At 37.7% G+C, this 16,368-nt stretch overlaps 1 protein-coding gene across 1 annotated transcript; it reads left to right on the top strand.

Annotated features, from left to right (window-relative positions):
• The first annotated feature begins 245 nt into the window (after positions 1-245).
• FCRL2 (Fc receptor like 2) lies at positions 246-14,372 on the top strand. The gene is given in 12 exon segments (XM_068537591.1): positions 246-255; positions 1,791-1,910; positions 1,913-1,990; positions 1,993-2,049; positions 2,308-2,375; positions 2,378-2,426; positions 2,429-2,596; positions 3,426-3,581; positions 3,584-3,712; positions 4,156-4,274; positions 4,276-4,456; positions 14,356-14,372. Coding segments are annotated over 12 exon segments (1,152 nt in total).
• Positions 14,373-16,368: the final 1,996 nt, after the last annotated feature.

Below are 16,368 nucleotides of genomic sequence, written 5' to 3'. Positions count from 1 at the left end.
AATCCAAACATGGGCAGAAGACCTAAATAGACATTTCTCCAAAGAAGATATACAGATTGCCATTAAACAAATGAAAGTATGCTCATCATCACTAGTCATTAGAGAAGTGCAAATGAAAACCACAATGAAGTATTACCTCAGAATGGCCATCATCAAAACATCTACAAACAATGAATACTGGAGAGGGTGTGTGGAAAACGGAACCGTCTGCCCTGTTGGTGGGAATGTAAATTGATACAGCCACTATGGAGAACAGTATGGAGGTTCCTTAAAAAGCTAAAAATAGAACTACCATACGACACAGCAAACCCACTACTGGGCATATACCCTGAGCAAACCATAATTCAAATAAAGTAATGTTCACTGCAGCTCTATTTACAATAGCCAGGACATGGAAGCAACCTAAGTGTCCATCGACAGATGAATGGATAAAGAAGATGTGGCACATACGTACAATGGAATATTACTTAGTCAAAAAAGGAAACGAAACTGAGTTATTTGTAGTGAGGTGGATGGACCTAGAGACTGTCATACAGAGTGAAGTAAGTCAGAAAGAGAAAAACAAATACCGTATGCTAACACATATATATAGAATCTAAAAAAAAAAAAAAAGTTCTGAAGAACCTAGGGGCAGGACAGGAATAAAGATGCAGATGTAGAGAATGGACTTGAGGACACAGGGTGGGGGAATGATAAGCTGGGAGGAAGTGAGAGAGTGGCATGGACATATATACACTACCAAATGTAAAATAGATAGTGGGAAGCAGTGCATAACACAGGGAGATTAGCTCAGTGATTTGAGTCCACTTAGAGGGGTGGGACAAGGAGGGTGGGAGGGAGACACAAGAGGGGAGAGATATGGGGATATATGTATACGTATAGCTGATTCACTTTGTTATACAGCAGAAAATAACACACCATTGTAAAGCAATTATACTCCAATAAAGATGTTAAAAGAAGAAGAAAAAAAAAAGATACTAGATCTTATTCCAGTAACCAGCTTATTCCCATTATCCAGGCCACTTGGTGGTTTCATCTAGCAAGCTCAGAAGAAGGAACAGAACATGACTTTACAATACAATGTGGTGCCTTTAAAGACTGGATGAAAGCATAGCAGGTGGGAAAGCAAAATGTCCACTGAGGACAAGGGTTCCCTATGTGAAGTCACCAATGGAGCGAGCTAAGGAGTAGGAGCTTTAGCAGAACACCCTTTATCCATGTAAAAAGTTATGTTTACCTTGACATTCCCTGTAATGGACTGAATGTTTTAGCCTGTTACCCATTCATATGTTAAAACCATATTCCCAATGTGATAGTATTTGTAGGTGGAAGCTTTGTGAGGTAATTAGATCATGAGGGTGGACTCTTCATGAATGAGATTAGTGCCCTTATAAGAAGAGGCTGGAGAGCTAGTTGGGTCTCTTCCTGCTGTATGAGAATACAAGTCAGCAGTCTGCAACCTGGAAAGGGGTCCTCACCAGAACTGGACAATGCTGGCACCCTGATCTTGGACTTTCATCCTCCAGAAGTGTGAGAAATAAATTTGTGTTGTTGATAAGCTCCCTAGTTTATGGCATTTTGTTAGAGCAGCCCAAGCTGAATAAGATATCTCCTCAGGAAAAATAAGATGCATCTCAGAGTGACTAAGGAATGGGTTGAAACTTCTATCTTGTCTAAAGATGAAGAGGTTACACCTGATACATCTCATTGCCTAAGAGTAAGGGAGAAGGTCAGACATTGGATTCTCTGCAGAAATGAAAAACCCAGTTCCCCCCTCCCCTCTCTTTCAGACTGGCTCACTGTCCTGGCTCCCTCTTCTGTCTTTGAATGAAACAGTGTAGTTCTGATATGCCAGAGAGAAAAGGCTTGGAAAATAGAGACAGTGATTTATTACAAAGATAGAAAAGAGTTATTGTTTTTACAGATGAAGTCTCAAGCTTTCCTATCCAAAATGCAGTTTTGAGTGACAGTGGCAAGTATTACTGTACTGTACTGGAAGAAAATTCTAAAAACAGAAATAGTAAAGAGTAGTAAAGATTGAAGTCTTAAGTAAAACTGTCACTCCTGTGGGAGCTGGGGTGGATAGGAGACAGTGGTAGCAGAGCAGGCGGGTACCTCATAAGGGAAAGCTACCCATACACCAAACATGAACTGGAGTCCTTGTGGTTTGACCATGCAAGGGAAACATGGTACGTGGCATGTCTGGTTCTGAATGTCCTGTTTGCTGGAGTTGTTTCTCACCAGGTACTTTTCAGCAGGAACTGTAAATCTTACTGCTCTGAAAACTGTTGTGATCCTTCTCTCCAGAGCTGTTTCCATGTCCTGGACTGACAGTCAGCTCTTCTGGGCCCATTGAGGAGGGCCCAGTGACCCTGATCTCTCTTGAAAGACCCACCCCTCTCCACAGAGCTCAGATGCCCAGCTCCAGTTTGCTTCTTCAGAGATAGCAGGACCCTGAGGTTAGGCTAGAGCACCTCCCCAGAGCTTTAGATCCCCACCATGTGCAGTGAAGACTCAGGGTCTTACTGGTGCCAGGCAGAGACAGTGACTCACAGTGTCAGAAATTGGAGCCTCCAATCTTAAATTCATGGGCAGAATAAGTATCAGTGGGGCTGAGCATGGGGGGAAACATGAACACTGTAGCTTCAGCATGGACGGCTAGTCTTTTGTTTCTTTGTGCAACTTCTGTCCGTGTGGAAAGTAGGAGTTGGACTAGAGAAACTCTCCAAATTGCTCTTGGCATTTCATAAGAATAACAAATGGACTAAGCTCCTTATAATCTTTCTCTTCTTATTAAAGTAATATCATCAATCAGATCTTCATTGATCACTGACTGTGTGTGCTGGCATTTAGCAGAGGGTTGGGAACTTTAAAAGACAAGGCTCCTGCTCTCCAAATGTCTCCACATGCTGGATTGCAAAACATATGGGGCTAAAATGAAGAGTCAGAAGAGCAGAAATCAAAGTGAACTGGAGTGGTCAGAGGAGGGGGTGACAATTTGTGTTGATCCTTGAAATTGGGAATAATGGAGGAATTTTTATTGACATTATTAGGAACAGTGTCTTTTTCAAGGTAGACTGATGCTACCAGTGAACTTCTTCATTCTATGCAAAAGGTATGCGTCTGCACAGTGACTTATCCAAAAAAAAAAGTTTCTTCTCTCGTGTAGTGGATGATTCATCATGATTCTTTAATGATTGCTACCCATGAAATTAGCCAAGATCTGAGTTAGGACCTGCAAGTATCTGTATCCACATTCTTCAAGGATAATTACCACGGATTCCTTACCATTGTATACTTGTAATATGTTACATAAGCAATACCCATATTCCCACTCCTTGTATTAGAGGCTGAAATAAGTCTACCTTCTGTTCCCAGAGTCTTTCATAGTCAGGGTTCTCATATGTCATCTTCTATTCAGCTAGAAGTCCAGGGCTCTAACGTAAGCTTAGATACCCATGCCCCTGGGGGACAAGAGACTGAAGGAGGGGATCTCACCCTACTCTGCTCAGTGGCTGAGGGCACAGGAAACATCACATTTTCCTAGCACAGAGAGGCCACAGGAACCAGTCTGGGACAGAAGCCCAGCATTCCCTGTCAGCAGACCTGGAGATCCCAGCTGTGAAGGAGCACAATGCTGGCCAATATTACTATAGAGCTGACAATGGCCACAATCCCATCCAGAACAAGGTGGTGAATGTCTCTGTGAGAAGTAAATTTCACTCCTATTCATCTCAGACAGAAATCTCCAAACCAAGAGCCAGGAGTCATGAGGAAATTCCAGGAGATCCCAGTGATCAGTGCTGTGGAGAACCACCAACAATTTGAGGATGGGTTACCTTCACAAGTTAAACTGCTGACATCTTTTTTTCTTCATAGTAGAAAACACAAAGGGGGTTGGGTTGGCATTAGAAGTAAATAAGATGAGAACGACAAATGATCATGTCTCTAGACAATGACCCAGAATTGATATTTCCCCAGATTTCTAAAGACACTTTGAAAAAACAACCTCTGATTGCTCTAATGGGATTACAGGAATGGAAGGAATACACAGTGACCAAGAGCCAGGCCCTTTGCTGAGATCCTGGTATGGGAATTCATGAGTCTAATGCAGCATCACAAATCCTCTCTGATAGCCCCCTTTGGGTCTGTTAGTTCCAATATCTTGTCCTGTCCTCACCTTCCGGGATCCCAGGGCCCAGGCTGTCATGGGGGATATGGTAGAGCTTTGCTGTGAGGCTTGGAGCTGCTCCTACATCCCCCCCACCCCCACCCCCGCCAATCCTGTACCGGTTTTATCATGAGGACATCAACCTGGGTAGCAGCTCAGCGCCCTCTGGAGAAGGAGCATCCTTCAACCTCTCTCTAACCGCAGGGCATTCTGGAAGCTACTCCTGTGAGGCTGACAATGGCCTGGGGGCCCAGTTCTCTGAACTGGTGCCACTCTCCATCTCAGGTGGGTTGATGGTCCCTGGATACAGGAGTAGTATTATAGTCAATGGCTTTATATTGGTACCGTACTTGGGTTTCAGAAAATAGGTGGAGGTCTAGGTGATGTCTGCTGTATGGGGGGAGTTGGAGAAGGTGAGCTCCCTCCATGCCTGACTGCTTTTCTTCTCTCCACACTAACCTGAAAAGTACACACTATGCTTAAAGTTACATGAATTTATGTTTACTGTTTCTGCATAATATTGGCAAGGATTCCAGGGCCCATTACTGGTATAGATTGGATTTGAAAAAAAAAACAAGAGAGAAAAAAGAAAACCTTCAAAACTCTGATCATTTATTTTCATGCTTCATAATTCCCTAAGGTTCCATGCAGCAGGCAACGTTGCCATATTACTAATTTTACAATACGTCATTTTTCCCTGTGTGTAGTCACTTGAGACTAAAACCATTAACACATTCCTCCATGCTTGACTTTTAAATAAAAAGTCCAATTATTAAATGTAATTTAATTATTTTCAATAGACAAAATTAGTTTATATGCAATGGAGTAAAATGTAATTAAGAGTTATATTTAAATAAATGAAAACAACTTAGTATAATATTTTCTCTTTTATTTATCAATTTCTTCTCAGTCACCCTACTCATGACAAGAACAGTGACTCCTTTTTGAATTCTTGGATCTATTATATGGATCATAAGGGGCCATCTTCACCTGCATGTCTGGTGGTTGATGCTGGCTATAGGTTGGGACCTCAACCTGGACAGTCAATTAGAGTGTGTATGTGTGACCCTTCAATGTGGTCTGGACTTCCTCATAACATGGTGGCCTTAGGGTAGTCAGACTTTTTATATGTTGGCTTAAGCTTCAAAAAAAAATGTGACAGTGAATCTACAATATCTCATCAACTAATTCAAAACTTACAGTATCACTTCCATCACAGTTTTATTGGGTCTTAGTGCCTAACAAACTTGTCCAGATACAAGGGGAGGGAGTGTAGACTCCACCTCTAAATTGAGGAGCTGTCAAAAATTTTACAGCCATATATATATTTTGTATTGAAGCATAGTTGATTTATGATATTGCATTAGTTTCAGGTGTACAGCACAGTGATTTGGTTCTGCTTCTGGGGTTTTTTTTGCAGATCATATTCCATTATAAGTTATTACAAGATACTGAATATAATTCCCTGTGTTATACAGTAAACTCTTGTTGCTTATCTATTTTATGTATCATAGTTTGTATATGTTAATCCCATACTTCTAATTTATCCCTCCCTACCTCTCTCTGTCTCCTCTTTGGTAACCATAAGTTTGATTTCTATGTCTGTGAGTCTGTTTCTGTTTTGTATATTTATTCATTTGTATTATTTTTTAGATTACTTACATGTAACTGATATCATTTAGTATTTGTCTTTCTCTGCCTGACTTGTTTCACTAAGCTAAGTATTCTCTAGATCCATCCATGTTGCTGAAAATGGCAGTATTTTATTCTTTTTTATTTTACAATCATATTTTAAACCTTTCCACACACACCAACATGAGTACCAGTCCATGTCTCCCAACCCCACAGGACTGTGTTAAAGCACAAGCCTCCCTGCTGCCCTTTCTGGACTTGGCAAGTGCCCTTTTAAACAAGTGTTTTCAGAAGCCAGGTTTTTCTCCTTGAGCTCCTTTCTTCTCTAATCGTGTCTCAGAATTCTTCACTGTCTTATTATCTCTTCAGTACCTTGAAAGAGACTTTTAAAAGAATTTCGCCCAGCATTTCTAGTGATCCTCAGAAGAAAGGTTAGTTCAGTTTCTTCTTCCATCATTACTGGAAGCATAAAAGCATCCACCTTTTATAACCAACACTTTCATAAAGGTGTTATGTTTTTAGCCTTTTCAGCGTAAATATATCTCTTTGTAATATATTATTTTTAAGACCAAAAACTTAGAGAATACCTGATATATCATACTGATCCCTACTAATATTCTACTAGCCAAAAAATGTTACCAATGACTAATTTTTGGGTCTATTATGTATGGCAAACTTACACATATTATCTGTAATTATAAAAAAAAAAAGTATGTTTTAAGTGTGTGATATTGCCCATGGTGAACAATCTTGGGGAAGTAGCTTGCCATGTTCACACAGTCAGTAGAGGGTAGAGCTAAGACCAGAATCCATATTTTCCTGACTGCAGAGGCTTAAACCTGACTTTGTTGCACCTCCTCACTTTATTTTCCTCTTATAAGTTTCACCAATTTTAGTAAGGCATCATTTATTAATCTATAAGATAGAGCATCTATATTAAACAGTATAAAGTTTCTAACAAAAATTAAAGATAGAACTATTGTTTGATCCACCAATCCCAGTTCTGTGTATTCATCCAAAATAATTGAAATCAGGATCTTGAAGAGATATTAGCACTGCTATGTTCATTAAATCACTATGCGCAATAACCATGATGTGGAAAAAACCCAACTGTCCATCAATAGATGTATAGATAAAGAAAACATGGTATGTATGTTAGTGAGTCCAAGCTCCCTCTGCTTGCTGCACAACAGGCCAATAAATCAGGAGACAAGGTGTTGAGGCAAAGAATAATGACTTTATTTGGAAACCTGGCAGGTGGAGAAAATGGCAGACTAGTGTCTAAAAAGAACCATCTTATCGGGGTCTGGATGTCAGTTTCTTTTATAGAACAGAGGGTGGGAGGAGGTGAGGAAGTAAAATAAAAAGGCCATAAGTCTTGCAAATATCTCCTGGAATGGCCAGCCTCGGAGAGGGGACATGCTAATTTCTTCTTTCTTGCGGCTATTCACAGGTGGGCAGGGTCAGGATGCTTCCCTGAACAAAGGCACTTTGGTTTAACATTCAGGCAGAGGGGCAGGGTTCCCAGAGGCAAGCCATTAGGTACACACAGTGTCCTTTTAGTGAACAAAAGCAACAGGAAGCAAAGGTTAAAGTAAAGAAACAGATCCAACATGGAGTCAGGATTGGCTCTTCCCTGTTATATGTACATACAATGAAAAACTACTCAGCCTTAAAAAAGGAAGGAAGTTCTGCAACATGTGACAACATGGGTGAACCATGAGGACAATTATGTTGTGATGTAGAACAGTCACAGAAAAACAAACATTGCATTATTCCACTTACATGAGCTATCTAAAATAGTCAAATTCATAGAATCAGAGTGGAACTGTGGGTGCCAGGAGGAGGAAATGAGGGGTTACTAGTCAACTGGCGTAAAGTTTCAGTTAAGCAAGATTAAGTTAAGTTTTAGAGCGCTGCTGTACAACATTGTATCTATAGTCAACGACAATGTATTGTATAATGAAAAATTTGTTAAGAAGATAGATATCATGTTAAGTGTTCTTTCTACAATAAAAAAAGAAAGGAAGGGAGGAAGGAGTGTAGGAGGAGATAAGGGACGGGAGGAAGGAAGAAAAGAAAGAAAACATGATGGAGAACACACCAGACTCTTTTCATCCCTGTGATACTACAGTCTAAGGAGAGAAAGGAACATCATTCAATCACATAAATGCATACGGAAAAACAAAATTTGGTAACTGTCATGGGGGCGGGGGAAGAATAGAATGCCATCTGGTTAAAGAAGAGGACTTCTTTCCATTATAGCCTCAGGATAGCCTCCACAAAGAAGGGAAACTTGATCAGAGGTTTCTGTTTCTAATACAAAGATGTCTTTGAATGGTCATAACTTTCTATCCTGGTAGTTAGATTGCTGAGAATGGTCTGTCTCTATGTCTCGAGCATGCATTCCCAACAGAGGTGATATCACCCTCAAAGCAGCAAAAATTGGTCCTTGTGGAGGTGAAAAAAAAAATCTTACTTTTTATGTATATATATACATACAGCGTATCTGTGCTATTAATGTTTCATAGAGGAGGGGGGTGGCTAGAAAAAAAAATCTGAAAAGGCCCCTTAGGGAAGTGCTAATGAAATAAATGTCAAGAAACCCTGGTCCAGAGTTTTTCATAGTTTCTCAAAAAATACTTATTTAATGCCTCCCTGCAAGAGAGAATTGGTAGAGGTACAAGGGATACAACAATGGGTAAGATAAACATGGGCCTTTGAATGATAGCTGAGGAGAAGACGTAAAAACAAACAAGAAAATAGAGGAAATAATTACAAATAATGATAAATGCTATGAAAAAAAGCATACAGGGATTTGAAACAGAAAATAATCAGGTGAGACCTCTTTGATTGCAAGGCCAGGGAAGGCCTCTCTGATAAGAGCTCTGGCTTTAAAAAGAGAGGTTCTGTAGTATGGGCCCTAACAGTTATTCTTTCTTTCATAATGCAAGTGCCTGACTTAAGCTTTGATTGCTGAGGCATCCACTTTAAAGAGCTACTTTGAATAAACACATTGCCAGCCACTAGATAAAAGGCAGCACCAAAGCCCACCCCACCGCCCTCCTTTGCTCCCCCAGGCTCCTTTGTTTTAGAGATATTGGTTGATTTTGATAACTGGCCATTTGGGCCTCTTGTTTTTTTCTCTTCCTGTGCTTTAACTTCTGGATTTTATATTTTAAATTCACCAATAAAGAGTGAGCCCTCAAAACACTAAGCCCCACCCTCCACCCCAATGAAAGCAGAACCCCAGCACATGACCTCACAGTGTAGCCCCAGGTGTGCCATGTGCTTTCCAAGACCTGTGAGTAATAAACTCTTTTTTTTTCCAAAGTTTCTTCATGGTTATTGCTGAGGGTGTCTTGCAATCATAATAAGAATCACAAGGGCCTGCTCAGGCACAGCACTGGTTATAGGCTGAGATGGGGCACAAAACAGTTTCCTACCTAATGCTTGTTCTTTTATCTCCTAATTTGCACAGATCTGGGAGGAATTTAGGGGCGGCTTCTTTTGTAGTCGGTGAATTTTTAAAAATTTTTCCTCCTCAACAACTTTGTGCCAGTTTATGTAAGGTCAAAAGGCTTTCATGTCTGCTTTGATACTTTGACTTTTTGTGACTTACACCATAAAACATAGCAGGACACCACAGTCACAAGATATGTCTATATTAGGAACCTTATGCAGAACCACATGTTGTATGAATTCAAGGTAATGGAAGGGTTTTTCCATTTGAAAAATGAAAAAAAGTTATTTGAATACTAGCAAATCTATAGCGTGGCATTTCAGAGAACCCAGCACAGCCTTGGAGACATTTCTCCAGAGAGAGTTGAGCTGCTGGAAGATAACTGTCAACGTCTAAGACTGCCGGGGTTGAAATACAAACAACATTTAGGAGGATAGTTGTGTTAATTTTTCAGAACCTGAGGCAAGATATGATTCTTTTACTTCCCCTTTTCTAACTCTTGCAGATCTCATCTGAGTACCTCCCTTCTGTCCTCTTTCGTGGATGAGAAATAAGCCCGGCTTGTGGTGAGACAGACTTTCCCTGCCCTCAGCCAGGCCAGGTCCCCATGTTTCTGTGGCTGCTACTGGTGATCCTGGGTGAGTAGATGGGTTGAACTGGGACAGGGACCTCAGTTCCTAATGTCAGCCAGGGAAGACCAAGGAGCTTCTGTCTGTGCTTCCACTTGGGGTTCAGAGACAGATAGCAAGTGTCAAATGAAAGAAAAATGCACCACGTATAAGTTGAGAATTAAGTTTTATTAAGAAACGTACTGACGACTATCGCCCAGAAGACAGCCTCTCAGATAGCTCTGAGGAACTGCTCCGAAGAGGTAAGGGAGGAGCCAGGATATATACAAACTTTTTGCTAGAAAAACATGTAGTCAAGCATCAAAAGATTACTGCTAATCACAAAGAAGAGAAATCTCAACTTAATGATTTTAGTGCTTTTCTCTGTATGGGAAGATGCAAGAATCTGGGGTCATTTAAAAATTTCCCTTAGATATACATCTTAACTATCTAAGGACCAGTATATCCAAAGCGCAGAATGTTTCTTGTTTTTCTCCATCCTGAGTTCCCCTTGGAGCTCACTGTTGGGGGGCAACTGCAGTGGCTAATGGCTTGATCCTTACAGAACTGGAATGGCAGGCAACATTTTTTTCTTTACAGTGCCCTTTGTTGGTCATAAATTTGACTAAGGTTTGGGAGGCATTTCATGACCTATTTGTCCCGTGGCGCTAAGAACACTTATTCCTAAGTAAGGCAAAGATCTCAGTGATAGGTCATTCATGTGCTGTATCTGGATTAGGCCTTGTTAATAACCTAAAGTTCTCTGGATCACCTGTCTTACTAGTCTATTATGATCCAGGAAATGTTTTTCCCTTGTTGCTTCTTCCCATATCTAGAGTTGCACTATTACAATTATTCTGTATAGAGTTATATATGTGATCATTGCCTCAAGACTTTTAGCCATCATTAATTTTGTTGGAGGCCTGGTTACACATCAGGTAATTTAAGAGACAACAATATTACAAAATAGACAGAATATAAGTAATATAGCTCAGAGTGGAGCAGAGAGAGACACAAAGCATAGTTTGAAAACAACAAAGAAAGAACAGATTAAAATAATGATTAGTATAACTAGTTGTAATCTGGATTGCAATAAGCCATAAAGTCCAGAGGGGAGCCAGCTGGAAAAGCCAAATTCTGGAGGGATCAGGTAGAGAGAAAAAGATAAATATTTCATCTTTGTTTACAAAGGTATACTTTATCAATTTTTTGTAGGTCATAGTGTAAGAGGAAAGGTTTTCTGGAAAATAAAGATTAAAAGTCAGTAATATTTCAGAACAAAGTTATAAAATACAAATTGTGTTTATTAGTTCATTCAGTCCCATGTAATTGATTCTTGCTGATCTGGATGAAGTCATCAGGTTTTCCATTAGAGTTTTGTAATTTCTTACCCAGTTCAGTGGTATGATCTAGAAGTCATCAGAAACCTTATTTGTCAAAAAGTCCTTTTTGTGAATCTTCTTGAAGATCCTGATTTTGTAAAAGCATCATAGTAAAACAATGACTGTCTATAAAAGACAAAAGATTTTAAATGGCATGGTTAAATATCTGATTGCAATATAACTGACAAAGAATATACAACATTCTGTGATAATAATTAGATTTTAAGATAATAATTAGAATTATGACTAATAATAATAAGATAATAATTAGATAATAATTAGATAATAAGATAATAATTAGATAATTAAGATAATAATAGAATTATGATAATAATTAGATATTAAGACTAATAATATAATAATTAGATAATAATTATAATTAAGATAATAATTAGAATTATGACTAATAATAATATTATTAAGATAATAATTAGAATTATTTAAGATAATAATAGATAATAATTAGAATTTTTAAGATAATAATTAGAATTATGACTAATAACACTATACCAGGACATACCGGATTTTTAGGAATTTCATAAAATTTTTAGAAGGTCTATATTAATGATATATACCCATATAATATAGTCTAAGAAAGTTTATCACAACTTATTTGACAATATTTCCCATGTAATTTAACATACTCAACAAACCTAATTAGTTTAATATCTCTCTTTGGGATGTTTCAGTGGCCCTTTGAAGCATCACAAAGTTAGCTAGAAGTCAAAAGAATTCATTGGAATTTGACTTGGGAAGTTTGTCAAAGATATCAAAAGGTTTTTAAAACGCTTGGTCAAATAGGATCATAGGTCCGTGTGAAACAATACTTATTCACTCAACCAACATGACAATAAAAGATTTTAAAGGCAAATACAGAAAGCTACAACAAATTACTTAAAAGGTAAAGAAACTTTACAATCTGTTATCAAAAGCAGATCAATATTCCAAGAAAACTTTGTTCTCTGAACTTGGAGAGAAAACCAAATTCTAGTTTTGTACCAACTTACTTTTAATATTTAAATTTATTTACTCAATTAAATTTTATCTTAATTTTAGCCAGTCCTGACCATGCACAAAACTCTTTTCTCAGGGTTACTTTCCCACAAACCTTCTGTAACTTTATGTTTTACTTTCAGATTTAGTCCTGTGCTTTTTCTTCCTTTTTTTCTCTCCAGAACAAAATAACTCTCTTTTCCCATAACAAAATGTCCATTCTTTATGTCCTTTTCCTTTCATGCAAAGTTGTTGCCCTTATTAATTTTAGTAGTTTTAATTATATATATTATTTAGAATTCTTAATGTTTAAGTACTGTAATTTCTAGTAAAAGCTAAGAAGTAAGCAACAATGCACTGTCTTTTACATTAGCATTCTGTAGATTGGCAAAACTTACAAATATTATTTATGATTTCTAAAAATACGTGCTTTTTTATAGACTATTTTTTAGTGTGGCACCAAACATTTTTATAAACAGTCCTAAATATCTTTAGTTTCTCCGCAAAATGAAGCCTATATTCAGTAATTAATATTTCAGTATCTTATTTTATTTGGAAATGGTCTAGGTATTTAATAAATTTCCATCATTTAAATTCACTTAGCAAAATTCTAAAGTTTCAAGTTACCAAAAATCTAGAGAAACTATTTTTAAGTAGATATACCATAAAACATAATTATTCTTCAAGAGTTCACCTAAAAGCTCTTACCCCATTTATATCTATTTAATTCATTTGTTCTCAACAATTATGTTTAGATTACCCATGAAAACTTTGAGACATGAGACCAAGTCAGCCACCATCCCAAGCTATTTTTCTCACTGATAAATTTTATAATAGAGATAATATGACCTTATTTGACTTTTAGTAAACCTAAGTGTAATAAAAGTAAGACATATCTGTATTAATTAAACCAACAAACTTGAACTTTAATACCGAATACTAATTTAATATTGAATATTTCCCAGATCATGTGAACTTGAAATTCATTTGGGTTAGTTTCTACTACATTTAAAAATATTTAATTTGTAAATGCCTACTTTTAAGTCAATTAAATAGAGCTCTTCTATAAATTTAATTTTGATAATACTATCTGAAGGTAAAGATGTATCATATGTATAATGTACACACAGATGTATAAACAGACATAACTAGAGATCTCATAGCTTCATTTTAAATCTGAGTCATGAATCAGGTATTACAGTATAAACTTACTAATTTATAAATGACAGTTGGTGTAAGTTAAATTTATTTGCTCAGATAATTAAGGCTTTTTACTATTTGCAGAAAAGACTTTGAGATTTGTATCTGTCCTTGATAAATCCTTAAGGAGGCCGTTAATTCGATTTTGGGTGAGGGAGCCTTTCAAGCAGTTTGAGTTTGTTTGTTTGTTTTTGTTTTGTTTAGTTTTTATTTATTTATTTTTTTAGATAGGTAAGAAATGGATTTATTTATTTATTTTTAATTTTTTTGATTAATTTTTATTGGAGTATAGTTGCTTTACAATGTTGTGTTAGTTTCTATTGTACAGCAAAGTGAATCAGCTATACACATACATATATCCCCTCTTTTTTTGGATTTCCTTCCCATTTAGGTCACCACAGTGCATTAAGTAGAGTCCCTGTGCTATACAGTATGTTCTCATTAGTTGTCTATTTTATACATAGCGTCAATAGTGTATATGTGTCAATCCCAATCTCCCAATTCCTCCCATCCCCACCCCTTTCCCCCTTGGTATCCATACATTTGTTCTCTACGTCTCTATTTCTGCTTTGCAAATAGGATAATCTATACAATTTTTCTAGATCCCACATATGTGCATTAATATACGATATTTGTTTTTCTCTTTCTGACTTACTTCACTCTGTATGACACTCTCTAGGTCCATCCACGTCTCTACAAATGACCCAGTTTCATTCCTTTTTATGGCTGAGTTTATTTAGAGAGATACACTTTCCATAGAGAGAATGCGATTCGTCTCAAAAGGCGAGACGGCCCTGGGAGAAACACACTACACAGATAGAATGTGGGCCATCTCAGAAGGCCAGAGCACCAACAGTTTGAGTTTTATTGATAAAAGGCCTCTTTTTTCCTTTTTTCCCTCTTCAGCTTCAGATTCAACCTGATGGAGCTAATTAGGCTCAGTCTCAGGTCACTGTGGGCTGTATTTACATTTCTGATTTGTAGATTGGCAAGACAAAGACAGTTGCTTTTAATTCCCCAAAGAACTGGTCTGCTGCCTAAATGATATTAAAAGATTGATTGGCCCAATTACATTTTCTTTCATTTGCTTTTTTAATATCAGCAAGAAGATTTTCCACTAAACTGGAAATCAAGAGTTCTATGTTCTAGAACTTTGGGATTCAATTTATCATGCCTTCAAAAATTTATGCACAAGGTATTCTACAAAGGCCCTCTTTGTGCGTGCACAAATTAAACAGAGCAATTTACCCTAGGGGCAAAAAATATTTATTATTGCTTTTATTAGTCCCTGAATGTTGGGGCCCAGTTTTTACTTTATACTGTGTGGGTGCAGGTAACTCTATTAGTTTTCTTTCTTTTTTTTTTTTAAACCATCTTTTAATTTAATTAATTAATTATTTATTTTGGTTGGACCGAGTCTTAGTTGCAGCTCGCCAGCTCCTTAGTTGTGGCATGCAAACTCTTAGTTGCAGCATGCATGTGGGATCTAGTTCCCTGACCAGGGATCGAACCCAAGTCCCCTGCATTGGAAGGCGGATTTTTAACCACTGCGCCACCTGGGAAGTCCCTATTGGTTTTTTTTAGTATGTTTAATTAATACTGCCTAAGGGGCAGATTTATATGCCCTGTCTTATAATACCAGTCAGGGGAAACATTCCTCATAGAGATGTAATGTCTATCCCACAGTACAATTAGACAAAAGAGATGTAACCATCTTATATAAAGCCCATTCAGATACACCAGTTTTTATAAGATTTTATTTCAAATTTATAACTCTTATACCTTTAACTTAAGCCTCCATTAGGACCCCATCAACAAGTCTTGGTCTTACAAGGAGCCCAGAAACTTTCCTTTTTATCCCCTGGCCATTTTATCCATTTCTGCATAAAAAGCTTTGGGGTCCCCAGTGAGGGCTCAAGCCAAGGGACACAGGCCCTTTTGTCAATCTTAACTTCATTAGTTGATCTCACTGTTGTCCCAAGCAAATGCTAGTCAGGTATCTCAGTGTAATTTTCTTCCAGCCTTTAAATTTTGTTTCAAAACAGGGGTTGTGTGCACTTTAATGTTGGGGGGACTAATTGGGGGGTCCCTTTGGTCTACCCAACCCCAGGTAGTGTATCAAAACTTTTGTTTTAATCCCATCAAAATCCATTTTATTTATCCCATTTCCTAATAATCATCTAAAGATTTCCATTCTGTTGGGATAAGTCCCTTTAAAATTTTCACCCTGTTGGGAAGAAGTCTCTTGACTTTCCCCTCAGTTTCTTCTTATTCCCCTGTTAATCAACCTAATTAACATTAATTAAGCTAATGTTTTCATTAGCACCTGCAAGAACCATTGAAGGGAAGCTGAGACCACAAATAAGGCGTCCTAAAAACAGTTTTTATTCGTTAGTTTTAAACTAAGGGAGTTTTAAGGTTACCTGTTTTACATATATATGTATATATATATATATTTTGCATCTACCTTTTAATCTGGCATTTTCATAGGCACCAATAAAACAGCTGTTTAAAATGAGAGCTCTCTAAAAATTTAGCAGTTTAGAAGTTTCTCCAATTTAAAGAATCCAGTGTCTGGCCATTGATGAATAGTATCTTAATAGCGACTCAAACCAATAAGACACAAGAGGCATCCCCACAAGAGAGTGCAAAGAATGCAGCCTTCTCAAAATACAGAAAGTTTACTCCCCATAACAGTCTAAGAAACTAAAGGTCTTTTTTGTGCAGGTAGAGACAACAAAGGTTGAGATGACAAGGCCCCTTATGGGCTGGGACTCCTTATAACAAATTTTCCTGAGAGCTGGCACAGCCAGACAAAAAGACTGCTTGGAATCCCAGTCTATTCAACTGGCTGCCAAATGTACACCACATGTGTACCTTCTGGATGGCAGAGACCAAGCTCTCGAAACACGGAATAAA

The sequence above is a fragment of the Eschrichtius robustus genome, chromosome 3 (assembly GCF_028021215.1).
Source record: "Eschrichtius robustus isolate mEscRob2 chromosome 3, mEscRob2.pri, whole genome shotgun sequence".
NCBI classification, from domain to species: domain Eukaryota; kingdom Metazoa; phylum Chordata; class Mammalia; order Artiodactyla; family Eschrichtiidae; genus Eschrichtius; species Eschrichtius robustus.
Note: the sequence above shows the minus strand (reverse complement) of the source record. Positions and strands in the feature narration are given on the sequence as shown.